The 27,988-nt window shown below is 50.5% G+C and overlaps 1 protein-coding gene across 7 annotated transcripts in view; it reads right to left on the reverse strand.

Moving 5' to 3' along the window:
* The window catches only part of Ptprf (protein tyrosine phosphatase receptor type F), an 83,262-nt gene extending 64,209 nt beyond the window's left edge, over window positions 1-19,053 (reverse strand). For 5 of the 7 annotated variants that reach the window (XM_058570818.1, XM_058570817.1, XM_058570816.1 and 2 more), the window contains exons 1-3: window positions 18,886-19,053; window positions 12,252-12,331; window positions 5,501-5,636 (exon numbers count right to left, since the gene is read on the reverse strand). In XM_058570818.1, coding sequence (XP_058426801.1) covers window positions 5,501-5,591 — 91 coding nt within the window. In that variant the 5' untranslated portion in view covers window positions 5,592-5,636; window positions 12,252-12,331; window positions 18,886-19,053. The remainder of the gene's footprint in view (window positions 1-5,500; window positions 5,637-12,251; window positions 12,332-18,885) is intronic. The other 2 variants (XM_058570819.1, XM_046468561.2) reach the window with 1 other exon arrangement.
* Between the last annotated feature and the right edge of the window lie 8,935 nt (window positions 19,054-27,988).

The raw sequence follows: 27,988 nt of genomic DNA on the forward strand, positions 1-27,988 counted from the left end.
CCCCACAGCACTGCCCGGTTCGTGCACGTGTGTGAGGTCCTGACTTCTGCTCATGGTTTACTACTGCTTATGTATGGGGCTATTACTTTTTTGACATTTTTGGTGTTTAATAGCTGCTTCCCCTGGAACATAGCCTGGGCTGGGCAGATCCCATGCCTGTCCTGTTTCCTACCCTATCCCAGTGTCTGTCTGACCCAGTTCCTGGCACACAGAGCGCAGAATGGGGCAGGAAGGAATAACTTGAGAGGAGAGGAGACACTGTGGCCCCTCACACACACCTGCCCTCTCTGGCAAGGGAGAGGAACTCCCGCCCCAGCTCCTGCCTCAACGTGTCTGCAACGAATCCAAAGTCTAGAACCTGCTAAACCAGAAGGGCCAGTGCCGACTAGGACCGTGGGGGCGGAGCCTCCTCACCAAACAAAGAGCTGAGGCACTGAAGAGGTGGCCAGGTAGGGTCACTAGCAGCCAGGAGGGAAAGGCCTTCGAGCTGTGTGGAGGCTGGACTGTGCCCAAGGCCTGCGGCCATGCAAGAGGCAGAACTACTCCCCTCCCTTGGAGGCTGGAGGGGAGCCAGCGCCCTGCCCGGGCGCCAGGGCCAGACTGGCAGGGCAGCCCCAGCCCAGTGCCGCCCTGGGGCTGGCAGAAAGGTCCCTCCCTTTGTCTAGGACTCTCCCTGCCAATCTCCCTCCCCACCCACAGGACCCTCCTGTCCCAGAGCCCCATTAAGACCTTGCCCTTTTTGTTCCCTAGAGGACCTTTGGGGAGCACAGTCAGCCTACAGCTCTCAGCTACAACACTGTCTCCTCATACCCTTCCCCACACTTGTTCACGTGACCCTCTGCAGCCTCAGCCTTTTTCTCTTCAACAGTATCTCGAGCACCTACAGCAGGCCGTGCACTATGCTGAGAACACAGCTCGAACTCTCCTGTCTTACCACCCACCAACCAGGCTTGCCCTGACCTGCCAAGCCCACAGGCACCTCCTTGCCTTTGGTGTGCCTTGCCCCTTAGTGGAGTCCCATCCTATTCTCCCTCCCAGAGGCTCTGGGAGTCCCAAAGTGAGATTTCCCATCCTACCATGGATCTCACTGCAGTAACTGGTCAGCTCCCCAGGCAGGCAGATAAAACCAGGCTCTGCCCCGGTGTTCAGTGATGGTCTGAAAGTTTTGAGACTGGGTCAACAGGGTGTTGTATGAACACACCAGGAGAGACTTTCTGCCAGTTACCCACTGCCAACCAGTCTGACACCCAATCAGAGTGTGGTTCCCCTCTACCACACAGGGTCATGAGCAGCACAGCTCTTTGAGTAGCAGCTCTCAGAGATATGCCCTGGGACATTCTTAGGTACAAGGTGGAAGAAAGTGACCTAAGAAAGAAACTGGCCCAGGATGGGGAAGGCACAGCCCCCAGGGAAGCCGCAGGAGTCCAGCTCCAGGGATAGCCAAACTGGGCCACCTCCAAGGCTCCTCCACTGGGAGACTGACTGCTATTTTGTGCCTTCCCTGGGGAGCACAAATACATAGCACACGGAAGGAGAGGGCAGACACAGAGCAGCAGCGAAGGACAGCAAGGGCAGGGAAAGTTCCTGGAGAGGTGATTTCCAAGGCCCTGAACCACCTAATGGGCTGAGGACTCATAATGAGCTCCTGTGACTGCTCCTGATGCCCTCTGGGGAAAGCCCACTCCTGGTTCTAGGAGCCACTCCTTGAGCCCCAGGTCATGGCCTTCAACAGGGGGAGCACTTACTAGATGCTAAGTGACCTCAGTTAACCCTTCCAGGTAGGAGTGATTATCCCTATTGTGCAATAGGAAAACAGGCCCAGAGAGAGAAAGCATCTTGCTGGAAGTTGCAGAGGGCAGAGTCTAGACAGGCCACCCATAAGCACAAAGGGGAAGGCACTGCAGAACTGTGTGTAGCACCCTGCCATTTCCAGCTTTGCAGGCTCTGGGGGAGGGGAAATCACAAAACAGACACACCCTTAGCTGCTTGCCCACCTGTATCTGCAAATCCCGCATATCACGCGCCCCTCCAGCCATGAGGCATCCTGTTCTGAGCTCCAGTGATTCTAGGGCCCTATTCACACCTGATCCTGGGACCCTGCCTCGGTCCCTTGCTGTCTGCAGTTCTCACTCTGGCTGCCATGAGCTCCTCAGAGAAGCCCAGGGGCTCACCTGTTCCACATACCCCTCTTTTCACTTCATTATGCAATACCTGCTCTGAGCAAATGCCCACTAACCCCTTTCCAGGAAGCCTCCCATCACCTCTCCCAAGATGCTTAAGTCGTCATCTGTAACAGCACTGCTCCCACCCGCGCCTGTGGTAAAACGGTTTGCTCACAAGCCTGTGCCCCGACACTGTGGGTCTTGTCCAAGGGCAAGACTGTGGATTCTTCCCATCCTGGCCCCTGGCACACACATAAGGGCTTCTGCTCTGTCAGGGCTACTTCTGGCCCCAAAGGCTTCCTCTCCCTAGAAGCCACCAAGTCCTGGGCTGGGGAAGCTGCCCTGAGCGGGGATCCTGCCTCCCATGCCCATGTCCCCATTGGAGCTGACTCAGCATCGATGCCGGGCTTCGAGGCTAACTCTTGGCAGCTGCTTCTCCACCCCACTTCCCTCCTCTCCTCTCCGAGGCCAGGGCCCCCATTCATTTGTCTCGTTAAGAGGCCTATAGAAACACATTTGTCCGCTCTGTGCTTCACTGCTCTGGTCGTCAATTCTCTGGGGCACCCGCTCTACCTTCTGCAGCAGCCCTGTCTGTGTCTGGCTACTTGCCCCTAGTTGAAATCTTTCAACCTCAGCCCAAGCCTGGCCACTGTGAGGGGAGAGATCCAAGAGTGTGTGCAGTTTAAGGCAGGCCAGTAGGCCAGACCCTGACTCCTGAGCTGGGTTACCACAGTCCCCAGCCCAGGCTTCTGCCCCAAGGCACTCTGCCTAGGAAGAGAACTCAGATCTTGTCACCTGAACCCCCCCCCCCCCCCCCGCCCCCACTTGGCAAAGCAGGATTTCAGTTTCCTCAGCTGATTCCTACATTCAATACCCTGGTCTCTGGGTTCTGGTCGCTAAGGAACCAGAAAAGAGATTCCTGGAAGTCTGCGAAAAACTGTTCCATTCGCCCCTCTACCAATTCCTATTGGGGGTTCAGAACTGCTCTAGTCCTTCTCGTATCCACTCTCTACATGCAAGGACCAGAGCTGGACAATGGCCTGAACTCCCAGGACTCACAGTCTGGTGGGATAGACAGATCTAAAGCAGATCGCCATTACTGCACGCTAAGAGGAGAGTACAGAGAAGCAGCACTCCACCCAGGTTCCTGAAAGAAGTGATGGCTCCAGGCTGAGTTGTAACTGGTCAGATAAAGGTCAGGGAGAAAGTGATCCAAGCACAGGAAGCAGAAGGAAGGAAGCAGGCCTGGACACAGAGACCATGTAAGGAACAGAAAGAAGTCAGCATGGTAGGGATATGGATGAGGCTGGTAGAGGCCTATTTAAAAAAGTTTAAGACCCTAGACAATTGGGGAGGGGAACGAAGGAGTTTAAACTGAGGAATGATTGATGCATGTCTCCTTTTACAACATAACTGACTTTGGAATGGAGAATGGATTACTAGGAAAGAGACCAGAGGTAGAAAAATCATCAGGAGGCTGTTGCCTGCTGAAGCCCAAGCAAGAGCCGAGGGTGGCTTGGATGAAGGCGGTGGAGAGAAAGAAGTGGATGCATTCCAAAGATATTCAGAAGGTAGAAAGAACTTGGTGATGGATTTCATGTGGGATATGAGAGAGGAGGGAAGCTGGGAGGAGGCCCAGGTTTCCGACTTGGTGACCGGGTGGGTGGTAATGCCATTCACAGGAGAGTGAACATGGGAAGCAGGTGGGGAGTAGGAGTGAGGGGTGCAGGCTGGAGCGTGTTGAGTCTGAGGCAGGAGTGGGAAGGCAGTTGTTCTCAAGACCCATTTGTTTCTTAAAGTCCACCTGAGTATCTACCCCTTGCCCCCTGCCCTCTCTGATGGTGAGAGTCTGGGGTGGGGTTGGAGAACAAGCACAGTCCATCAACGTCCAAGGGCTGCTGACCACACCTGGACAAGCCTTCACTTCCCTGCCAACAGTGGAGTCATACCTGATGAGGTCTTCTACCCCAACCTGCCCCTGCAGGCTCGAGCTCTTTCCCACCCGTCCCAGCCAAGCCTGTAGATCCTCCACCGCCAGCTGATTTCCCACTTGACTTCTTCTGGTCTAGACCTTAACCCTTCTCTTCCTTGCCCAGCCCTTTCCTGGCCAGCAACTCAGAGCTCCTGTTACCCCTTACCCTCACCTCTCAGGAAGAATGCCTGCCCCTTCCCCTTTCCCTTCTAGCTTCCACCTAGGGCCCAGCCTCTGAGGACAAAGGGCAGGGTGCTCCAGTGTCACCCCCCTCCAGGATCAGTTACTGAATAATTAATGAGCCATTAGGAGAAAGAGCCCTGGTGAGACAAGGGGCAAGATCTGTGACCAAAGACTTGGAGCTGGTGGGAGAACCCTATGGCCCGCTGACCCATGATTTAGCCCTGGACTGTCTCTGGGCTCAGGACAGGCTGGGAGCGGCCTCTTTCCCCAGGGACCTTGGCTCCGACCTCGCCCCTCCCCCCAGCCTGCAGATTGGATAAGCTTGCCCTGTGCTCCGCCTCCCACCAGTAACCAAGCAGTGGTAACCATGGTGACGGGGCGGGCTGCGGCCAGTCTGTAGTGCCAGGCAGGGGGAAGGGCAGCAGCAAGAAAGGGACCAAAGTTCAGAGCTGGACCTGGGTAATAGGGGACAGATTCCCCCCCCCCCAACCCCCGACACACATACACACACACAGAAGGATGGTGGAGCTCAGCTTCCTGCTGGCCAAGTAGCACAATCCTCCCCCAGTTTCCAGAGCTGAGGGGCTTGCAGAGAGAGAGATGCCCTTTGCCTGGAAGGTCCCTAGTACAAAGGGGAGGAGGAGCTCAGCACTTCCACATTTGGATCCTGAGGGCCTAGCCCAGGGGAAAAGCTTTGGGTGGCTCTGGCTTCTAAGTCCTCCCTGGGACCTGAAGAAACACTTGGCATCCCATTCACACATCCATTCACACTCCCTGGCTGTCCCCACCTTCTACACTGATCCCAGACATGGCTCACGCTGCACCTTCTACACATATCTGCTGTGGTGGACACAGCGCATGCCTGGGCACATCACACAAAGACCACATGAATCCAGGACATGTCTCACCCTGGCCCCATAAAACAGAATCACGCTTAGACACGCCCCACCCCATGGTGCCTAAGGGATACATGGGCACTCTACAGGGTGCTCCCAGGAAGCAGCAGGGGCCAGGTACATCTTAGAGGTTCTCCAAACAGGGGTCTCTCTCTAGGACAGAGGGTCTAGAGAGGTATCTGGCCATCCTATTCTCCTAGAAGATGGTCCTGTCTCATTCCAGAGACCTGCTAGGAGGTATGTCACCTTTCAACCTGGAGATATGAACCTTGAGGGGTCAGACTTACTGTCGCCATGGGCACCTGCCACCAAACCAAGCATCATCAGCGCGGGTACAAGGGGCACCATTGTCTTCCCTGGGGTTGACTCAAGGGCCATCCAGGGCTCTAGCTCCACAGCCAGCTGCAACCCAGGAGAATCCACCTATATGAAGAGAAAAGCAGAGCCACTAAGCTGGTATCCATCAATGTCCCTACTGTCCACCCATGCTGCCTCCTGGTCCCTACTCATCCTCACTGCCCACCACAGCCTAGTTCACAGACCCATCTCAGACTGGGCAATGATAACCCAGGCTCCTTCCTGAAACCCCAGTGCTGACAAGGATAACCCACCAGTCATGCTGTAGAGGGAGTGCAGAAGGCTATTAGGGCATTTTCTAAACCCAAGTAGGAGGAAGAGGAGATGCTGAGACTGGAGGATGTACCAGGGATTTTGAGCTTCCAACTCAACCCAATAAGGGGACAGGGAAATGAGATCAGAAAGACATACTGGTAGGCACACAGACTGGACAAAGACAAGGCAGTACAAGAGGGAGTGGTGAAGAGCTAGGCAGACCCACAGGCCTGGGGATATCCTGTTGTCTATCCTCTCCCCAGCAGGGAGGGAGGCAGAGGCAAGAGGCCGGACACCCACATGCTGAGCACAGGCTCCAGAACACAGACTTGTTAGCAGCAGATGGCTCCAGGTACCAGAGGCTTGTAGCCAAAGCCACAACCTGCCAGGGCTCGCCAGGACTGCTCTTCACAAGCTGCAGCTGCCCCGCCTGGCCACCCTCATCCTACCTAATTCCCATGGCACCTTCCCACCCCAAAGAGAAATCACAGGGCAGCTTTAGTGGCCAGGAATGGGTGTGTGAGACCCTATAATCTAACCCCCATGCCTCCTCTTCTTTTGCCTCAGAAGCTCAAAGCAGATGAGAGTGCGGAGGCTGAGGGACTGTGTTGGGATGCTGAGTGCCCCCAGGGCTTTGCTCACCAGCTCCTTGCCTGGGTGCCCTCCCCACTCTGTAGGAACCCATGTAAAGGCTTCCTTGTGGTCTTACCATCTTGGAAGACACCCTGCTTTCATTCCTCAGCCCTGGTTGAGAGGTCCCAAGGGTCTCTCTCCCACATCCCCTGCCTGGAAATGTGCAGCAGTGCCCCTGGTTCTGCTCACACCTCGCCCTGGGCAGGGGCTGGTGTGTGGTCAGTCCCTCATTAATACTCTGAAAATCCAACAGGGTATAATGGGGGAGTGAGTGGCAGTGAACACATCTTGTGAACTCATAGTGGCACCCATGGACTCTGGTGCGAGGGTCATGGTCAAACCCATGCCTGTGACTTACAATGGTAATAAAACTGGCAAGGTGACAAGTGAACAGGAAGGACAGGGCTCAAAGAACTTGAACTCTTCCTAGAACTTGAACCCTTCTCTCAAGTGGGACAGTCAAAAGGTCAGAAGGCAGGTACTTAACAAAGCCGGTGAGACTGTGAAAGCAGGGGATAACACACAAAGGGAAAGGAAGGGGAGAGATGAGTCCTGACCCAAAACTCTGAGATAGGAACTAAGCAGCAAAAGCAATAAAGTTGAAGGGGGCATCATGAGTGTCCAGCCCCATTTACACCAAGTGGGGGTTCTGCTCAGAGATCACAGAGCCCAGGTGGCTGAGACCACAATGATGCCCTGCAGAACTGTGTTGGGATGGAGGTAACACCTCACCAAGGTCCTGTCTGGGTGTGGTCATCACAGCACTGTGATGCCACCGTATAGCCAAATAGAATCCAAATTCCCAGAAGACATCAGGTGGTAAACTGCCCAGCCAGGTCAACATGGGGCACAGGCCAACCCCTGGCTATGGTACAGATACCATGGATTTACAACTTAACAGGTTATCACACCAAAGGGCAGGTGTAGAGGGGTCTAGGACAGTCATCATGGGGTGTGACAATGCAAAAGTCAGAGGCTAACTCCCAGGCACAAGCATTCCAGGCATGGAACCCCCCAGCAGACACCAAAGGAACATAACATAACTTCCAACACAAGTATTGGGGCATCTCCCTGGTACAAATATGAAGCTGAAGCTGAACATGACACACACTACAAGGTACTAATGCACATCAGTTATCATGGGATGCAACTCCCTAGTACAATGATCAGAAAAGTTTAATCCCCTGTAGCTAGCTGGAGCTGCCTTAGTGGAGCACTCACAGCACTGTATTCCCAGATGCAGACATCATGGAAGTAGCCATCTGGTAGAGACGTCATGTGGGTACATGCAGAGAGTACAGACACGTTAAGATGTAACTGCCAGATAAGGGCATTGCAGGGGTGTGACTCCCTGTTAAAGACACCATGGTGGTGGGTCATGCCCTGGCACCTATATTAGAGGGGCATGAGGCTCCACCAGTGCAGCCACCATGGAGTATTATTCACAGAACAGACAATGATGTGGTATAATCTTGGGTGAGAGTCAGGCCATGGGTGTTAGAGAACCTGAGCCTCTGGTAGCTCCATCCCCAATGTGAAAAGACAAGTGGCCCTCACTTGGGGTCTCAAGAGACCCTCTGTGTATCTAAACTGGGTGCTCAGAACACTTTGTTCAAATCCCCAAAGTGGAATTGGCAAAGGTGGGGAAATTGAAATCAAAGATGTTTGCTCCCCAGAGAGCTTCTCCCAAGGGTCCATGGACACCCAGAGAAATGGCAAGACCCAAGGGTCACATAAAACATGTACACATTCTCAGGGTCGTCAGAACTAAGGCCTCCCCATCAGCAGCTCCCAGCACGAGCAAACTGCTTCTGCCCCCAGAATCCGACCGAGAGCCTGTACCCAGTGTGAAGCAACTCAGGCTGCTCCCAGCTCTAGGACCTCCTTCATCAGAGCAGAGCAGTCCTACACCCCCAGGCCTGGCCTTGGGCTTGGCTCTGCCTCTACACCAGTCTCAGGGTTACCTGCAGGGACAAGGTGGGAGAGTGGGTAGGCAGGACTGCTGGTAGCTTTGCTGGGTCATCGAGAACCTCATGTGCTCAGAGCAGGGTGTCTACTTCACCAGCACAGCTTTCAACGACTCAGATAAAAACAAGGCCCAAACCCTTGGGCACTCAAGCTCATCTGTGAACTGCACTGTGGACCATCAGTTCTACCACACTGACATACTTGGGCAGGAAAACAATTACATGCCCTGTGATATTATAGAATATAATTGGATGCAATTTTTCTACATTCAGAATGGTTTTAATATATCTTTTTTCTTTGCTACATCAGTGTAAAGCTGCCAACTGCCCTTTCTTAGGAAGAACTGTCCTTTATTCTCAAATTTTGTCCTTGGTGCTAAAATGTCCTTTCTTATACGAAATGATGGGGATAGCAGATAGCACTTGTTTTTTTTTTTTTTTTTTTTTGTAATGTCCTTACTTAGCAAAATAAAAAATTGCTAACCAATTTGGTTGTCTGGCCCTTAAGTACTTTTGGAAACTGTACTGGTTTATGAAACCAAAGAACCTGGGAATCGCGGCTCTGAGGGAAAAGGAGGAAGGAGACACTATGCCAAGCCACAGACTCAGACAAACGTCACGGAAAATGCGTGTTACAGAGGCCATGTCACTTCCATGTGGTCCACCCTAACACCCCACCCTGCCAGCCCCTGAGGGGGCCTGAGGGACCATGTGATGCCAGGATGGAGGGGTTCCTGGCTGGAGAACAGCTGGGATCATTCCTGAGGCCCCCTCATGAATATGTAAACACAGATTGATTTGCTTCCCTTGTGCACGTGTTATTATTCACAAATATTAATTAGTCTCCAAATACCACCTGTTCGTACGTCCTCTTCTCCCACCCTCCTTCCCAGGCCAGGACCCTGGGTTCCAGGAAGCTGGGGCAAAGAAGGGGTATCCAGGGCCTCACACAGTGGCCAGCCAAGGGGAGAGGCCAGCACGTGGGCAATGAGGCAAACTCATTGGGCAGGGAGAGCTGGGAGCCGTTCATCTTCTAACCAGTGACGGGCAGCTAACCGAGCCCTTTTGTCATGTCCTGGACAGTTCACCGCGTGGCACTGCAGCAGCGGCCGCGGAGGCGGAAACAGGCCTGTTACACTTGGGAAGGGAAAACCAACATGTTTCCAACTCTTACCAAATCAACCACTGGATTATGACAGGAATAAATCTCTGCCTTAGTCACGACCCGACCCCTGCCCCACGGAAGGAGGTGAACAGCAGGCGGAGGCCAGGACTGCCTTCACTCCTATAGTCAATGGTGGCCAGAGTCTTGGGACCCCCTGGATTAATGCTCACCAACTCTGCTGCCTCCAGGCCTCTGTGCTTACTGTTCTTTATTGGAAAAGACACCCTTCTGCCCTAGCCACTCACTCACCCTCCAGAACTCAGCTCAAGTGAACCATCATTGTACATTCTCCCCAACTGATCCCCCCGGTCTTCCAGGTTTGTAAAACATAGTGAATACACCAAGAGGTCTAGACCAGTGGTTCTCAATCCAGAGTGACTCTGGCCCCACGAGACATTAGGCAATGTCTGGAGATATTTTTATTGTCAAGACTAAGGGGGGGGGGGGTGATGGGGTTGTGGCTCATTTGGTAGAGTACTTGCCTTGCACGTGTGAGGAACTGGGTTCAATCCTCAGCATCACATAAAAATAAATAAAATAAAGATATCGTGTCCATCTACAACTAAAAAAATATTAAACAAAAAAAAAAGAAGACGACGACTAAGAAGACGACGGCTGGGCACCGTGGCTCACGCCTATAATCGTAACAGTTAGGGAGATTGAAGCAGGAGGATTATGAGTTCAAAGCCAGCCCCAGCAACTCAGCAAGGCCCTCAACAACTCAGAGCCCCTGTCTCTAGATGAAATATTTTTTTAAAAAGGGCTGGGGATGTGACTCAGAGGTTAAGTGCCCTTGGGTTCAATCCCCTGCAAAGAAAAAAAGAAAAAAAAACAAAAACAAAAAAAACACTCAGGGTGAGGGTATGTGGTATGTTACTTGCATGTAACAGGAAAATACCCAGTGTGCTGCTAGACATCCTACAATGGCAGGCTAGCCCCACAACTAAGAATTATTTGGTTCAAAATGTCAACAATGCTGAGGGTTGAGAAATCCTGATATGGATGGCAAACTCCTTTGCTGATTCAGCCTAGGGCCTGACTGCCCCCTGCCTCAGAACCCAGTTCCCTAAGAATATCCCCCACCAAGCTATAGACCCAAGGCAGCCCTAACCTGGCTTAACTCTTGTATTAGCTGATTCTTGGGCCCCAGGATCTCAAATCAGCTTTCCTTACTACCAAAAGAGCTAAGACCTCTAAAATTCAAGCCCTCCAGCTCACCCATCTCCTCTTTTCCCAGATATGCCACCAGCAAGTGTCCTCTCTAAAGGACAGATGGCTCCCCTTTCAGATACTTCTTCTGGTGACACTGTGCTTTCAGTCAGGTTGGATTTTCTAGGCAGGTCCCATCATTTAAGGATGGGCAGGTACAGTACCCCTATTTCTACTCTCCCCATTTGACCATGCCCATCTCACCAAGCAAGTATACCCAAGAAGTGCTCATTTCTTCCCCTACCTGGGCCAGACCCATCTCTTCTATGCCCTTTTTGTTCAGCCATCCATCTAGAACTGTTTGTTGGGCAGGGTCATGATCAAGAGGCATAGGCTCTGCCTTCAAAGAACTGTTGGAGGGTGAACTAGCCCACCAAGCCCTGGGTTCAGGAGAGTCAATCAGAACTCACCCTCCCTCAATCCCCTTCCTCCTCCAAGGCCCCCAATATCACAGACAACACTTTCATCTACCTGGTCACCCAGGCCAGTGAGTCCTTCCCAAATGCTCCTTTTCTTCAACCTACATATTCAACTTGCCAATAAGTCTGAATCTGCCCTGCTCTATCCCAATTATCTCCCACCTCTTCAGTGGGCTTTAAGCCTCTGGTCACTCCTTTCCAACCCAACCCACACACAAACCAATGCTACCTTTTAGCTCACATAAATGCAAATCTGATCATGTCCATCATGTGTACTTTGTTTTATGCTTTATCTTCTGGCAGGCACTCATTGTTCCATGAATGAATGAATGAATGAATGGGTTGTCAAATGGATAGATGAATGTATGGATATTGCTTCTCTGCTTAAGAACTTTCAATGCCTCCATGCCACCCTCAAGAAAAAGTCTAGTCTTTAGCCTGATATCCAAGGCCCATCATGCTGACTCCAGACTAACTGTCCAACCTCATTCTCTACAACTCCAGCCCACCCCTCTCTGTTTCTCACAGAATGAAAGAAGTAGACCTCAAAGACATAAGGAGAGACATGCCCCAGATCTTACACTGGGTACCCTGCTCCTTTGGATACAACCTCCAGGTGACAGACAGTCTTCTCTACAGAAACACGGTGAACAAAGCAGCAGATAGATACTAGCGTTAAGTCCCAGGACGATACCCAGAAGTCTGTTTCACACCTACAGCAGGTGATGAGCTATATATCATTCCCCACCCACCTCCATCATCTACTCTAGCCAGAAGCTCCTTGACACCTCCCCTCCCTCATGCCCCACATTCATGTCCTGTCTACCTAAAGAACATACAAATCCCTTCTCCCGGTGCTCATCACCACCTTCCTGGTCCAGGTCTCCACTATTTCTCAGACACATGCACAATGGATCACGTTATGTCTCTCTGAACATCTTTCCATGGCCTTGCATCAAATTCTAAGCTGCTCAGTTGGCCCACAGGACCCCTCTGTACCCCTGCTTATGGCCCCATCTTAGGGTACACTCACCAGGTCTTTGCTTGCTCACACCAGTCACTCTTGCTGGACAATCAGCACTGAGGGCAGGGCACAGGGGCCTCCGCACCTTCCTGGACAGAAAGGATAAGAAAACATCAAGAATTTCATCATAGCAAAGCATGTATTGACACAGACATTCAAAATTTGCTTTTTTATGCAGGGGGAAGAGCAGGTTACAGAACCACTGGTGTAGGACCATCCCATGTAGTAAAAAGTGCTCATCTTTTCACTTCACTGTCTCTCGTTCACTTGATACTCCCTGAGCATCTACTATGTGCCAGGCATTCTTCTACATGTCTGTAAGTGACACAGATAAGTCCCTGGCCTTGACAGAATTGTGTCCAAATTCTTCAACATGATCCTAGGGCTGCACAGTCACTGGCTGACTTCTGCAATCTCACCTACCAGTGCTCACCTCCTACCATCTAGCCATAACAACTTTCTCTTCTGATCCTCAAATATACCATATTTTTTCCTGTCTCACAGGCTTGCCCAGCTACATGCCATTGCCTGAAGTGAGCCACCCATGGTTCTTCTGGCCAGTTACCACTTGGGTTTTAAATCCAATGGTACCTCCTCAGGGAAGCCTTCCATGATGTCCTAGACTATATGCCTAGGCCTTGACTTGGAACAGTGACCACAAATATGATTATTTACTTACTTATACAATTACTGAGTCAATATCCTAAGCTCTGTAAGAGCATGAGCCATGTCTGCCTGGCTTGGCTCCACATCCCCAGCATGCAGCAGGGAGCCTGGCACATAGTAGGTGCTTAGTCAACACATGTTAAATGAGTAGATGATTGCATGAATGAGTTCAGAGAAAATAGCCCAGCCTGGAGGAACACACCCCAGCCTACATGCCAGTTTTCAAAGAAGCTTCAGGAGCAATATTTATTTTTGACTTTCTGCTTCTCTATAATTTTTAAAATGAAGGTGTGCCCCTGGATGCCTCCTCCGCTGGCACACACACAGCAACAGAGCCCAGCCTCTTCCTTCTAGAACCATTACTGAGCCCTCACCAGCATGGGCACCATCCTGAGGATGGGTAGGGGTGGGTCACGCCCACATCATCTCATTGCCACCTCACCACAGCTCAGCGATTGGGTTCCTTAGGTATGCACTCTACACAGGCTGCACCTTGCAGCAGGCTTCTCAGCCTCACACCTCTACTCACACAACCCTCCCATCCACCTCGGCTCCTCCCAAAATGAATACACAGGAAACACAGTGGTCATGGGGGCCAGGAGCAACCTCCTCAACTCCAGACTAACCCTCACCACCCACCCAAGGACCTCCTCACATGGGAATTGTCCCCACCTCTGGCAAAACAGGGGAGTCTTCTTTGGCCAAAGGCCATCCTGACTGACTCAAAACAGGCCTCACCAACCCAGCCTCCAAAGACCAAAGGCCCTGCACTCCAGGATGCCCTCATGCTGTCCTCCCCCAGCCCATTGTGTTTCTCCACATTTCCAGTGGCTGCTGTTCCCAGCACATAGGCTGCCAGGCGGGTCTAGCCAGACAAACCAGCTTCCATGTCCCAAACTCAAAGGCCCGTTTGTCTGGAGATGCCTGCCAGGCCTCATGGTGCCTGATGTGAACTTGTTGGCTCTGCCATTTCTCAGGAAATCTGGGCAGAGGGGCAGTGTCCAAGGCAGAGAACATGGAAGTCTCCTAAGCTACCCAGCACTGCTGCCATACCCTCTGCCACATCAGGAACACTGGGACTTGGGCTTAGAGACTGAGAAAGACCCTACGTGGAGGAAAGAGGCATGCACCCCAAATGGCCAGGAGGAGAGTCTCAGAACAGACTAAATGTACACAGGATCCTGACCTTGCAAAACCCCTCAGGTACACAGAATAGCACCAGGGAAGGATTCTAGACAACCCAGTATCTTGAAACATATCAACCAAAGATCAAACAGCTCTGAAAAAAACCTAAATGGGCAATCAATTTGCACCTCATAATCACCAACAACAGCTCCCAGAAAAGCTTTAGACCCACACTGGGTCAGAACCCTGAAACCAGGACAAGCACATTCAGAAGAGCGCCTATATGGACTAGAAGGCCAACTAGAAAGCTACTACAAAGGGGCCTAATTTCTACAGGACCCAAGTTAGGATCACACATGCTGGCACCCAGAGCTAGGGTTTAACTGGCAGCCATGACCAAAATCAGGTAAGGCGGCCCTGGGCACCAACTCAGCAGAGCTGTCTGCCATTTGTGAGGCATAAGACCTGGCCCAGCAGGGGGACCAGGAGCAGAAATCTAGAACACAGATGTTGCTTGGAGCAGACCCCAGGCAGCCCCTGGGGCTACACCAGGAAAGTCCCCAGAAACAGCAGCTAAAACACAGCCAAAAAGCTAAAAGCAGAGTTCTCAGACTCAGAGGTTGAGAATACAGAGATCTGGCGCATCTGGATCTTGGAGGCAAAGTGAGGAAGAAAGAACATCAGGAGATGCCCAGGAAGGGTGGGAGGAAATGGGGAACTAAACTTCCAGAGGCTGCCTCTTCTCAGAATTCCCTGCCACCCACCCACCCCCAACGTGAGATCTTTTCTGCAGGGCTGCACCTTTAGCCTTCTCACAGCTGCCCACCTGAAGGTCAGACACACTTGAGAAACACATCAATGGCAATGAGGACAAGAGACATGGGCAACCCCCTTGCTGATCCCGGTTCAGAAGGGAAGTTGTTAGGTGCGCAGGTGCCCTAACCTTTGCAGTGCATGTTTTTCATGGCAAATCTGGCTGATGCTGATGGGAAGGGGGTCTGTATCACTCCAGTTGAGGATGGTCACAATAACAACTGCTACCACTGAGCACCTCTACTCACTAGATGCCAGGCCTTGTTTTAAGCACTTGATGCATATTAACTTTAATCTTTCCATCAACCCTATGAGGCATGGAATCTTATTATACCCATTTGACAAATGAGGAAACTGGGTCAAAGACGTTAAGCAACTTGCTCAAGGTCACATCAAACTCCAGTAGTTCAAAACCCAAGTCAGAGTGCTAAGCCACTGTTTGTGGCTGTCTTTGCTTGCTGAGCATGCCTCCTCGTACTCTCATGTCACTCTTGGTTCTCCTTCACTGGCCCAGATTATTCTCCCAAACTGTACTCTCATACTCAATCCCCGTTTGAGTCTCCCCACCTCCACTGAACCCCAAGTACCCAAGGCAACATTCCAACCCTGAGCTCGTCATCCATCCCTGGAATCAGCCTTTCCTCCTCAGGTCCCTAGCTCGGAGGTTCAGAAGTTCCAGAGCCTTCAGAAAAGCCCCACCCAGCTACTCCCTGGAACCTGGACTCCCTCCTTTCTTTCACCCCCACACCCATAAATCATTCTTTTCTGACAAATGAAGCCCCATGCTACCACCCTATCCAGGCCACTGTCCTCTCATTGACCTTACTACAACATCTTTCTCACTGGGCATCCTGTCTCCCATCCACTTTCTGTAGTCACAGCAACATCTTTCAGAAAAATTAATCTGACACAGCATGTTCTACACCATCCACCTAAGCTTTAAACCTTTGGTGTCTTCCCTCTATTTTCAGAATGAAGTCGCAAGTAGCTCACAGGGCATTCAAGACTCTCTGTGGTCAGATGTATCTCTGAATAACCCACAAGTGACATCTCTTGGTCTTAATTCATAGTTTTTTTTTCCTCCTACCTAGAGGTGCCCCTTCTCCCTTCTTCAACTGGCAAACTCCTATTCATCCCTTTAAACCCAATTCAGATTGCCTCTTCCTTGTCTCCTCTGGGTCACAACTCACTCTGACCTCTTCCCCACCTCATGCTGAATTCCGCCAACCTTCTAACCTCTGCTCAGAATTGCGGTTGCTGTAGGTGAGCAGATGCCTCAACCTCAGAGGCTCAGGGGCAGGCTGTCTTTCCTACACAGCTGTTAGTACCACAGGAAGCAAGACAACTTTGCTGAAATTTCCTAGTCCAATGCCTGGCACATGGTCTGCAATCAATAACAGGTAACTGAAATGCTTTTGCATTCCCAGAAAGTGATTGCCACTGCTGATGACACAATGACACACAGTTCCCTTGGCTTCCTGCAGCAGCCATGGATGGGGACCAGCTTGGGCTGGATAAGCTGTCCCATTTTAGAGGGGTTTTAAACTGAAAAACAGGTCTCAAGCTGGAAGGTGGAAGGGATGTCGTATGTGTCACAACCTCTAGTGCAAGAGGTCTGGGTCCCACCTCCCCTTGGGTACTCGCAAAACTGGACTCCCACAGTTAGGACTGTTGGGAATAAGACTGGAAGGCTCACAAATCACCAGGGTCAGCATTTTGCTGCACATCAATGCAAATTCCAAGAAAAGACTTTTAACTAGTTTACCCTTGCTGTAGTCTGCTTCACCAGCACCCATATCCACCCTCCTCCTCCCTTTGGAAGCACCAGCCATCAGTGTACACAAGGCTAGAGAGAAGGAGGGGGGCCAGAAGCTACAAAGGAAGGAAAGGAATAAGGAATTACATTAAAACGATTTCCTTTTTAAAGGAAGGAAAAAGGAAGATAAATTGGAAAAGGATATAAAACTATAAAGACATTTCATATGAGGTGGAAAATGAACAAGCAAAAATGTGCAAAAAGTGCATGTACCAAAAAGCACAATTTTTTACAACACTGTGTACACATGTACAGGTGGACTGAGTGTGCAAGCACAGCAGAATTCTGAGCACTGGCTGGCATGAGGGCCCAAGCCTGCAAGAGTGAGGGCAAGAAGGCAAGTGAATGTGGAGTGTGCATGAGGGTGGGGGCAGGGCTAAGAGTGGAAGCAGAAGGTTGGATGGAGAATCACCTGGGGTGTGTGGTCTAAGCCCAGGCAGAGAATGTAGGGGCTTATAAGAGAGTTATACCTGCTCCTTTTTGGAACCCTACACTCATTCATATATTCAGTTAAAAACAAGGATTTTCACACTCTCTAAAGCAAAAGTTAATAAAAAGCCAAACGTGAAATTTCCTTAGAATTCTATCAGAGCTCTCCTCTGTATCCCATCAGATTCCTAATGCCTCCCAAAGGATCCCTGTCCAGATCCCTCAAACTAGAACCACCACCCACATTCTTTTCCAGGCCTCCCACCTCACTGCACTTGCCTGTATTCTCATGCCAGATCCAGCACCAGGTCACTCAAGGATCCTACCCTTTTCCCTTCAGAAGCCAAAGTGGAGCTTTTGTCACCATCATTCAGCAATCCAGCCTCCACCATCCTGTCCTGTTGTCCCCAAGAGGGAACCCAGAGAATCCCCTAGCACTGGCAGCCTCCTTCACATTTCACAGCTCAGGCAGGTACTGGTCCCAGCCCCCACCAGCTCCAACTCAGGGGCCCAGCGCTGAGGGGATTGAAATGGGGAGAAGGGCTTGCCCCTCCCCCTCCCAGGGGTGGAAGAACCAGAGGGGCAGCATTCCAGAGAAGTGGGGGAGGGGGTCTAGCAGAGGGGTACAGAGACACCAAGAGACCAGTGAGAGACAACAGGCAGAGACCCAGGGAGGGAGGCGGGGTGAGGGGGGGGGGTACGGACAGACCCTGGCAGAAAGAGGCCCAGAGAGAGAGAACACAGGGATCCCGGCAGAGAGAACAGGGGAGACCATGGCAGAGAGAACAGAAAAAGAACAGGAAGACCCGGGCAGAGAGAACAGGGAGACCCAGAGTGAAAGGCAGATCCAGGGGAAAGAAGAGGGAGACACAGCGAGGGAGAACAGAGACCCAGGCAGAGAGAACCGGGAAAGAGAACAGACACCCGCAAAGGGAGAGACCCAGGAAGGGAGAAGGGAGATGGCTGGAGACCCTGGGACTGCAGGAGGTGAGACCGAGTGGCAGTGACACAGTAACTGAGACAAGGACGGTGGACACAGCGACTGGGGACCAGGCACACCGGGACGGGACAGGACGCGGGGCGGCGACTGAGTGAACTTTCGGAGCAGGTCCGAGTGGACACGTCCTCACGGGACAGGTCGCTCAGGGCCTCCAGGGCGGTGCATGGGGTGGGGGTGGGTACCACCAGCTGCGGCCCCTCCCCAGCCCGCGCTCGCGACCAAGGCGGGGTGGGCGCTCCAAACTCGCGCCCGGCGCATCCCGGGACCGCACGTGCGCCGGGGCGGCAAGCGAGACTCGGACGCGTCGGCTGCGGATCCCCCGCCGACTGGGAGGGGGCGCCGGTGCGGCGGGGGCGGGGGCGCGGCCTGGACCCGCCCGGAGCTGGGGCTGGTGGGAGGCTGAGGGCCGCCCCCGGAGCGCGTCCGCGCTGGAGGGTGGGGGACCAGGCGGGACCAAGGAGGGGGAGCCAAACGCAAAAGGGAAACTTTGCACCGGGGGGGCGCGGGCTGCGGCTCAGGTGCGGCGGGAGGGAGGGGGAGGGCGGAGAGCTCGCCAGTAGCCGCGGTGGGGGGCGCGTCTGCCGCGGGGTAAACGCGGGGAGGAGCCGCCAGGCTTGGGGGGGTTTAGCCGAGACTGCGGGCGCGGCAGGTGGGGGCGCGGCCCGGCCTCAGCGGCGCCCCCCAACCCCCCGGGACCGCCTCCAGCTCCGTTGGGTGGACGTGGAGGGAGGGTGGGTTAGTGGGCAAGGAATGGGCGCGGAGGGGACGGGAGGGGGGCCCCGGGGGTCACTCACCGCCTATCCAGGGGCCGTCGGTCCGCATGTCCCCCCCAAGCCGCTGAGGCCGCCGCTCCCGCTCCTCTGCTGCTGCCGCCGCCGCCGCCACCTGGTTCTACTCCCGCCACCGCCGCCTGAGCTGGAGCCGGAGCCCGAGCCGGAGCCGGAGCCGGAGCTGGAGCCGGAGCCGCCGCCTCTGCCGCCGCCACCACCACCGCTCCCGCCGCTCCCGCGCCAGCTCCAGTCGCGCGCCCCTGCTCGCGCCCGCGCCCGCGCCCCTGCCGTGCGCGCTCCCGGCACCGCCCCTCCCCTCGTGCACTCCAGCTCTAAGAGCCGCGGAGGAGCGATGTAGGCCCGGGCGAGGCCACAACCCAATCCCAAGTCTAAATCGACCCAACACCAATATTGAACCTGAACCCCCCAAATGAGCATGAACAAGCCAAAACTCAGATACTAATTCCAGATGCTTCTACTGGCTACCAAATCCTAATATGAACCTAATACTACTCTCGCACCCCATTTCTTCCCAGATCTAAACATAATACTGAACTCAGACCCACCCTTAAAACCCATTATTGAGTCCAGACTCCTAAATCTGCCCTAAAATTGGCACAGGTATGGTCTGAGCCCCCATACTGTATTGACCCCAAATACCAATGGGGGGGGTTTACTGGGATTGAACAAGGAGCATTCTACAACTGAGGTACTTCCCCTCCCCTATTTATTTATTGAGAGGGGTTCTCAATAAATTGCCCAAGCTGGCCAAGAAACTTCCTATCCTCCTGTCTCAGCCTCCTGAAGTAGCTGGGATTATAGCTATGCACCACTGTAGGGGACTCTCAGACACTGAGTCTGACTCTGAATTCCTTTATTTCTTATTACTTTAAATTTATTACTTGCCCTAAACTTAAAAGTGACGCTGGTACCAACACTGAGCCTTCTGTCCCCAAAAGAACACTAAAGTCCCATAGCTACCTTGCTCTAGACCCCAATACTCTTTTCTGAACCCCAAGACTTAAATGAAACTCTATTCCATTCCTAGGTTAACACCAATATACTTTTTTTTCTTTTTTTAAGCATTCTTTTTTTTAATGTTTATTTATTTGTTTTTTATGTGGTGCTGAGGATTGAACCCAGTGCCTCACACATGCTAGGCAAGCACTCTACCACTGAGCCACAACCCCAACTCCCCAACATACTTTCTAAATTGGGATTCTTAATTTCAATTCCCAAATTGAGATTTGACCTCAAACCTTACCCATTTTTGCAAACATTTAGAACCCTAACCTTACCCTTTTCCCATAATAGTCTTGGAAACCAAGAAAGGAAACTACACATGACCTTTTATCCCCACATTCACCCTCTCTTTGATGTGATGTGAGCACTAACTGAAGGCTGGCCAACATCCCAGATATTTCCAAAAAAAAAAAAAAAAAAAAACTAACTGGAAATTGGTCTCTGTATTTAAGACAATAATACCCTAAAAGATGATATAGACATTGGTGGAAGTTTCTGATTCCTCATTCCAAACTCTAATGCTAACTCGTAAATTTCTGGGCTACACAAGTAACCTAACTGAAGATTTAGTCCAAGTCCTAATGCACACAGGGACTTTGTAACTTCAAACCAAGAGCCAGCCTTGGCACTGAAGCCCCTACCTTCAGACCCCTATCCCAGTCTGTGAGTCCATACTTGAGTTAGACAAAGCCGCAGCAGCTCTTTCCTGTCCCCCACCAACCCCAACCCTGCACCAGTTAAGCTTCACCAGGAAGGCTGGGGGAGATACCTCCACTCCGGAGTCAGGTGAAACCCTCTGAGGTTTCTGATCTTCTGTAGGTTCTCTCTGATACCCCTGTGAGTTTGGAATCAGATGAAAAATAAGACAAAGTTTATAGATTTTTGAGGCATCTGGATTCTGGGATTCCAGTGTTATTATACAGAATAAGGATTTAGGGGTCTGGGCTGAGGGATAAGTTTTGATTTTTACCTAAATTCACTGGCTGCTTTTGTCCTGGTCTTGGATTCAGAAACAGTGTTTGTGCGCCCCCTGGTGTGTGAGAATGGGATGGGACCGGCTCCAGTAATTCTGGGCAAACAATTTGGCCCAGATGAAAACAGGTCAAAAATGAATACTCCCAGTCTGTGGTTTTTCACCCACTGGTAATTTTGGTGTGCTGTGGGGGAACTGTTGCAACTTTTATTCATATTTATGCTTTTTTTGCGTGTTTTTCAGAACTTTGAGGGTTCTGTCACCCCACCACCCAGTTTTTAAAAAGTGTACATTTCAGATAATTATGCTTGTTCATTACTGACTTATGAAAACAGTCCTTCTCCCTGGCTTCACTGGCCCACACTCTCCTCACTTACTCCTTTCTCCAATTCCATTACCATCTCCTTTTCTGCACTGCTGCTGTATCCTATGCCTCTCCTTCTCCCACTCAGCCCCCGTTTCCTGGACCTCAACCACTACAACACACTGATGACTCCCAAATCTCTACCTCCAGGTGGGCCTCTCTTTTGGGTTCCAGATCCATATAACAAAAGCTTTCTCAATACCACTGCCTGGATGTCTTTCAGGTAACAGAATTTACATGTCTCCCTCCCCAGGTTCTACTCCCCTTCATCTCAGGCAAGGGCAGTCACTCAGTCATCAGGCTAGAAAGAAACCTTCTCTCAAGTAACCCTATCCAGTCAGTCAACAGTCTTGCAAACTTTGAGAAATAGAAAGGCGATAGACCATGTGGCTCCAAGAGGTACACATGCAAACAGAGTTAGAGTTTCTTTTATTTTTTTTTTTAATTTTTAGATGTTGATGAACCGTTGTTTTATTCACTTATTTATATGCAGTGCTGAGAATCGAACCCAGTGCCTCACACATGCTAGGCAAGTGCTCTGCTACTAAGCCACAACCTCAGCCCCGAGATAGAGTTTCTGACTTTTGTATTTGAGTTCATGCAAAACTAAACCGGTCAGAAACTCTCTTGAACATAATTATCAATGATGCTTCTTGAAACTTATTCTACTTTGAATGGGTTTTGGTACCTTGGGACCAACTCTAACTGTTTAGAACCATCACTTCCTCCTTCAGGAAGCCATCTTTAACCCCTGGGTTGGGTTAGGTACTTACCCAACACAGCTCTAAACCCTGGGAAGCACCACCATATGTATCTGTGACTGTCTCCTCTTCCTATAGACTGTGGGTTCCTTGCTGGCAGGAGGGACAAGTCGGCCTCATCGCTGCCATATCCCAGCAGCCAGAACAGGGGCTTGACACAAAATAGGTGCATGATACATATTTGTTAAGGGAATGAAAAGATAGATTCCCCCCTTCTGTGCTCAAGGAACCATCAAGATGAGGAAAGAGCACTGTGACTAAGCCTTAGAGAGCATCCACACTCCGTCTTTTTTAGGCCTGGAAGAGGGGTTTGATCCTCTGATCCATGTGCTTGCTAGCCTGGGCCTCCCTAGGTCTGAAGCTCTGACAACCCTGTCACTCTGCCCAACGCTACTGGCCAAGTGAGCACAGCACTTGGCAGGTAGGTGGGTGGGACCCCTGCAATCCTGTGGCTCGAGTGGGCAGCCCCACTCACTGCTGTTCTAACCAACTCTTGCTTTGAGCCCCACAGGGGTTCTCAGAATCTCAACCCATTGTTCTCTAGCCCCCTGCTGACCTATCTTTCAGTCCCCATATGGCAAGGTGTATGTAAAGGCAGGGCAGAAGAACGCTTCTGAGTTTCCTGCTCAGATCTCAGCCTGTACTTGATGTGGAACTAGACAAACTCAAGGGACCGAGACCAGAGACTCAGGCCCTGAGGCCACATGAGAACCTAAGGTGGCTAAGCCTAGGAAAGCTTGATAGCTCATGAAGCAGTGGAGCCAGTGCTCCGTCCAGATTGCCAAACTCTGATCACAGGGTCCATGTGGGGCTGCCCTGCTGCCCTGCTCATGGGCCGGCGGGGAGGGATGTCCTTGTGCTCATCTGTGAAGGCCAAGCAGTGCCATGTGGTAGCTCTGTGTCTGCTGTGTTCCAGCCGCAGGGTGCAGGGTGAGGGGGGAGCCAGATGTCAGTTCCCACTCGCTGTTCACCCTTTGTCCAGGGTCTGGGCCCACCGGACACTCTTCTCAAACTCATGACGTCAGTACATTTCCTGACCGTCTTTAGTTGGCCTAAATCAAATTAATTTCAGCTTGATTCCCCACCCACCAGATCAACACAATTTCCACATCACTCACAGCTCCTCCTTCCCCTCCCTCAAAAAGTCCAAGAGCTTGAGGGGTTTTCATAGCCTCAAGGAGGGTCACTCTGTGTTCCATGACCTTGCAGACAAGCCATCTTTAACCTCTGCATTGAGCTAGGGACTTACCCACCCTGGCTCTAAACCCTGGGAGCACCACTGTATGTATCTGTGATTGTCTCCTCTTCCTATAGACTGTGGGTTCCTTGCTGGAAGGAGGGACAAGTATTGTTCAGGCCACTGCTGCTTTTGTAGACATCAGTCATCCCTGCCATGGGATTTCTATCACTTGTCCCCCAGATGGGCCTCCCTTGTCTAGCCTGTTCATTGGAAAAGGAACCCTCTACCCTCTCCATCCCAGGCACGTGCTCTCTCTCTCATTCACTTGCTCGCCAATAGAATTTGTGATCCTCCTGCCTCAGCCTCCCCAGTCACTGGGATTACAGGTGTGTGCCACTGTACTGGGCTCATCTCAGGCTTTTTTAAGGGAGCCTCTTCCATAGACCCCCAAGTCATAGCCCTTATCCCTTGGTATTTTTGATCCACACACAGCCATTTTCCTGGCTGTTCACTTGTCCCTCTTCTCCATCTAGACAGTCAACTCCTTAGAACCCAGAGATGTCCTCCTTCAGCTGTCAGAAAGAGCTCAAACACCAGACCACACAGACAATTTACCTTCCTAGGTATGGGGCGGAAGCAAAAAAGCCAAGGCCTTGGAACACAAAAGTCTGGCTAAAGCCTTTTATTCCCTCCTGATGAATCACTAGGGGGCGGGGTGGGGGAGACAGGAGGGTTGAAGCTAATTTCTCAAAAGAATTTGCTAACTTGTTGATGATGACCTCACCCACCTTGGGTTTCTCTGAGAAAACAGAAGCCACCACAGCAGGATTCCCTTATATCCTCACTACCAAATCTGCAAAGCCACCCACACCTCCTCCTTCCTCCCTGGCTCCATCCTGGTTGCAAGGAGGATGGACCACACCATCTAGCAGAGGCTGATGCCCCTGTGCTGAGGATGCTATGGGTCATCCAGGACTTTGCACCTATCCCCCATCCACTGCATCCTCTTTGCTACATCATTCCCATCTGTTCACAGTCATGCTCAAGCCTCTCCCACCCTAAACAAAAATTCCCTCCCTGGAGCCCACACGCCCTCCAGAGTGGGAGAGACTTGAGCACGTCTCTGTTCTTCTTCCCAACAACCCCCAAAGCTGTTCCTGCATGATGCCTTCATTTGTCCGTCTCTTGCTCACTCCTCAGCCCACTACAATCCAGCTTTTGGACCAACACTCCACTAAATTGCTCTTGACATAATGACTGTTTACCTCCATTTTGCCAAATCCAATTGCTATGCCTCTGTGTTCAGCCTAATGCACTTCCCAGTGGCCTTGGCTACTTCCTGCCATCGGCCTGCAATGCCCATGAAGACAGACCAGCTACTTGACCTCCTCATCGCAATGACCATCTCCTACAGGCACCTGAGCCCCTCTTTCTTACTGTTGCACACGGAGCCTCATCCTCATCCCCAGCTGCATCTCTTCTGCTGCACTTTGTGCACTCTACCCCCTGAGAACTGTTCTCTTATCAGCCCTCTCTGCTGGTGACCTCTTTGTGTTCTCCTAATGCATCAGCTCTCTCTCCTTCCTTCACTTTCCTCCATGGCCAACTTAGGTAGAAAGCCTCAACATATTTTTTTTTTCCAGTGCTGGGGCTTGAACTGGGACTCACACATGCCAGGTAAATGCTCCACCAGTTATACTCCCAGCCCCAAGGCTCAACACTTAAAAAAAAAAAAAAAAAAAAAAAAAATATATATATATATATATATATATATATATATATATATATATATATTTGTAGATGGACATTTATTTATTTGTATGTGGTGCTGAGGATTAAACCCAGTGCCTCATACATGCTGGGCAAATGCTCTACCACTGAGCTATAGCCCCAGCCCCCAAGGCTCAACACTTTAATAACATTCTTGTCACTATCCTAAGTCCCTTTGCCTTCCCACTTTTTTTTTTTATCATATCTGTTTGGCAAAAACCCAACTCAGAATGAGCCCTCCTGTCTGCCTTCCCATACCTCTGCTCAAACAACCAAGTGACTCTACTGATCCTTTTGGAAGCAATGAATCTGTGAATTAAGCACATGCACAGAGCAAGCACCTGGCTTGGTGGGAGACAGAAACTCCAGATACACATGTAAGAGGCAACACCCACTTGGTAAGAGCCAGGCCATAGAGGGTCAGCTTCCTTTGGAGGCAGCAAACAATACCCTGAGACTGTTTATGTCTCTGGGGACTCTGGGAAGTGGGGGTGAAGCTCAGGGAGTTCCAGGCAATGCAAACAGTGAGATGGAGAAGTGGAGAAAACATCCCTTCCTTCAAGATGGGTGAAGGTTAAGTAGGGCTTTCTTTCTAATATTCAATATTCCTGGGTGCATATCATGGACACCTCCAGGTTGTCCAAGGTTCCAACATGCTGCCCACACCACCCAACACCTGGAGTCAGAGCAGGCTATAGGGGATGGCTCAGTATTGGGTGAAAAATGGACCTGGTTCTGAATAATACCCATGGCACTTATTATCTGTGCAGTCTTGGACAGATTACTTCCTTTTGCCTTAGTTTCCTCTTCTGTAAAAGGGGATAATCGTTATTTTGAAGGATTGTAAGAATGACATGGACTCAGAGCCTGGCACAGTGTAGATGCTTGAAAATAGAAGCTATGTGATGATTATTAGAATTAACATAACCAAGCTTCTAATAGCACTGGTTTGAAAAAGCATTTAAAAGCTAAATCATCATCTACTGTCTCAATGAAAGCCCATTTTTCATCAGCCATAAACTTCTTCTGCACTTCTCCTTCCCTGATCCAACTTCCTACTGCTTCTGCCCCAACTTCTTAGACCCTCCACGCTTTCACACATCCTCCCTCCAGTTCCTGCCTGAGTACATAGCAACTGTCTTGGGGGAGAGGCTGAAACTTCACAACTACAGGGCAGTGAGCAAGAGCAGTGACCCCTCACTGTCTAAGGCTATTCCCAGACCATTATTCCTGAAGCCCCTTGAAAAACTCCCTGATGACTTAAGACTCATGCCATCTGGCTCTTGCAATTCATTCATGCAAACAAGACTTACTGCATGTATTCCCCCACCCCACTCTCCCTCTTACTTTTTTCAGAAAGAATTCAGGACAATTACTAAAACAATGTAATGTTAAGATGTGTAGCACACAGTAGGAACCTCTATATATTTGTAAATAAGTGCATATGCTTTAAAATTCCATATAGATGTTTACCTCTCCCCAATGCCCCCTTCAGAGCTGAGTTTCATCCAACCTAAATAGGGAAGTAGAAGATTCGATTGAGTTGTTCAGTTGGGAACTTGTCCACCATTTTAAATGTTCTTCTAAGCTCTGCAGGGGATTGCATCTCATAATGTTGGTCAACACCTGGAGCTTTGGATGTACCATCTCAAGAAAATGCTGTTCCCTTCCATGAGCCCCAGCAGTTCTCTACTCCTTTACCCCTTCCTCTTTTCAGCCTCCCCAAGACCTGGACCTGAGCTGGGGCTGCCAATTGTGACTTGCTTTAATGAAGGGCAGTGAGTTTAACAGAATTACAATGCAGAAGGAGAATATTAGAACTGGTTTAAAACTAGGACTTTCCCAGAGATCAAAAAGAAAAGTACCTCAAAAACCAAATGTTAACGGCACTCTGCCGTCTGTTCTACAGCCTCTCCCTGGACTGCATCCTTCACCAACGCTCTCCACTCCCACATTCTTGCAGGTTTTTTCACTTTCAGAAAACCCTTTTCTTGGGCTGGTATTGTGGCTCAGAGGTAGAGTGCTTGCCTAGCACATGTGAGGCACTGGATTTGATCATCAGCACCACATAAAAATAAATAAACAAAATAAAGGTATTGTGTCCATCCAACACTAAGAAAAAAAATTGAAAGAAAGAAAGAAAACCCTTTCCTTCTCCATCAGGATGTGGCCTATATCCCTGGAGCACTTCCTTTCCCCCATTCTGTTCTCCAAGTCTGGATGACTCTTCTGGAGTCACACCTACAGGCTTCATCAAGCTGATCAATAATTGCTTTCATTGGAGCAATTATAAACTTACTATGTGACCTTGCAATTTCTTTTCTAGGTATTTGCTCAAGAGAAATGAAAATATGTCCATTTTTCTCCTCTCAAAGATCTTCAGTCTTATGGGGAAGAGTCCTGGCATTCCACATCCCTTCCTTCAAGAAGGGTGAAGGTTAAGTAGGGCTTTCTTTCCAATATTCAATATTCCTACTCATTTCTTTAAACATCAAACCTGCTAGCCAGGTGTGATGACTCACATCTGTCATCCCAGCAACTCAGAGGGATGAGGCAGGATGATTGCAGTTCAAAGACAGCCTGGGAGACTTACTGAGAGACCTTGTCTTAAAATAAAAAATAAAAAGGCTGGAAATGTAGTTCAGTGGTAAGGTGCCTCTGGGTTTAATCCCCAGTACCAGGAAAAAAAAAGTCACACCTGCTAAAATAAAATACTTTCATATCCATAGCTTAAAGACAGACATTACTTCTTAGGTCTAGTACATTTTTAAAGCCATAATGAGAAAGGAAATAAGTCCTTAACTGCCTCCTAATTAGCAATGTGTCTTCCCTGTTCTCTGAGAATCAGTAAATCCGATTATTGTGGCAAGGGTAGATGTCTGTTCCTTTCTTGATCCCCTTTGGGGTTTGTCTGAATACAAATATAGTTGTAGTCCCTTTAATGGCTTTGCAATGATTTTCACAAGAGAGGTCTTGATGGTTTGATTTTAGGAAGCCTCAATTATATTCTTGCCAAGGGCTAATATCAATTTGTGGATGAAATATTCTCCCAGTTA

Source organism: Marmota monax, unplaced genomic scaffold (assembly GCF_021218885.2).
Source record: "Marmota monax isolate L192 unplaced genomic scaffold, Marmota_monax_Labrador192_F-V1.1 WCK01_AAM20220418_F8-fsc00008, whole genome shotgun sequence".
Classification (NCBI taxonomy): Eukaryota; Metazoa; Chordata; class Mammalia; order Rodentia; family Sciuridae; genus Marmota; species Marmota monax.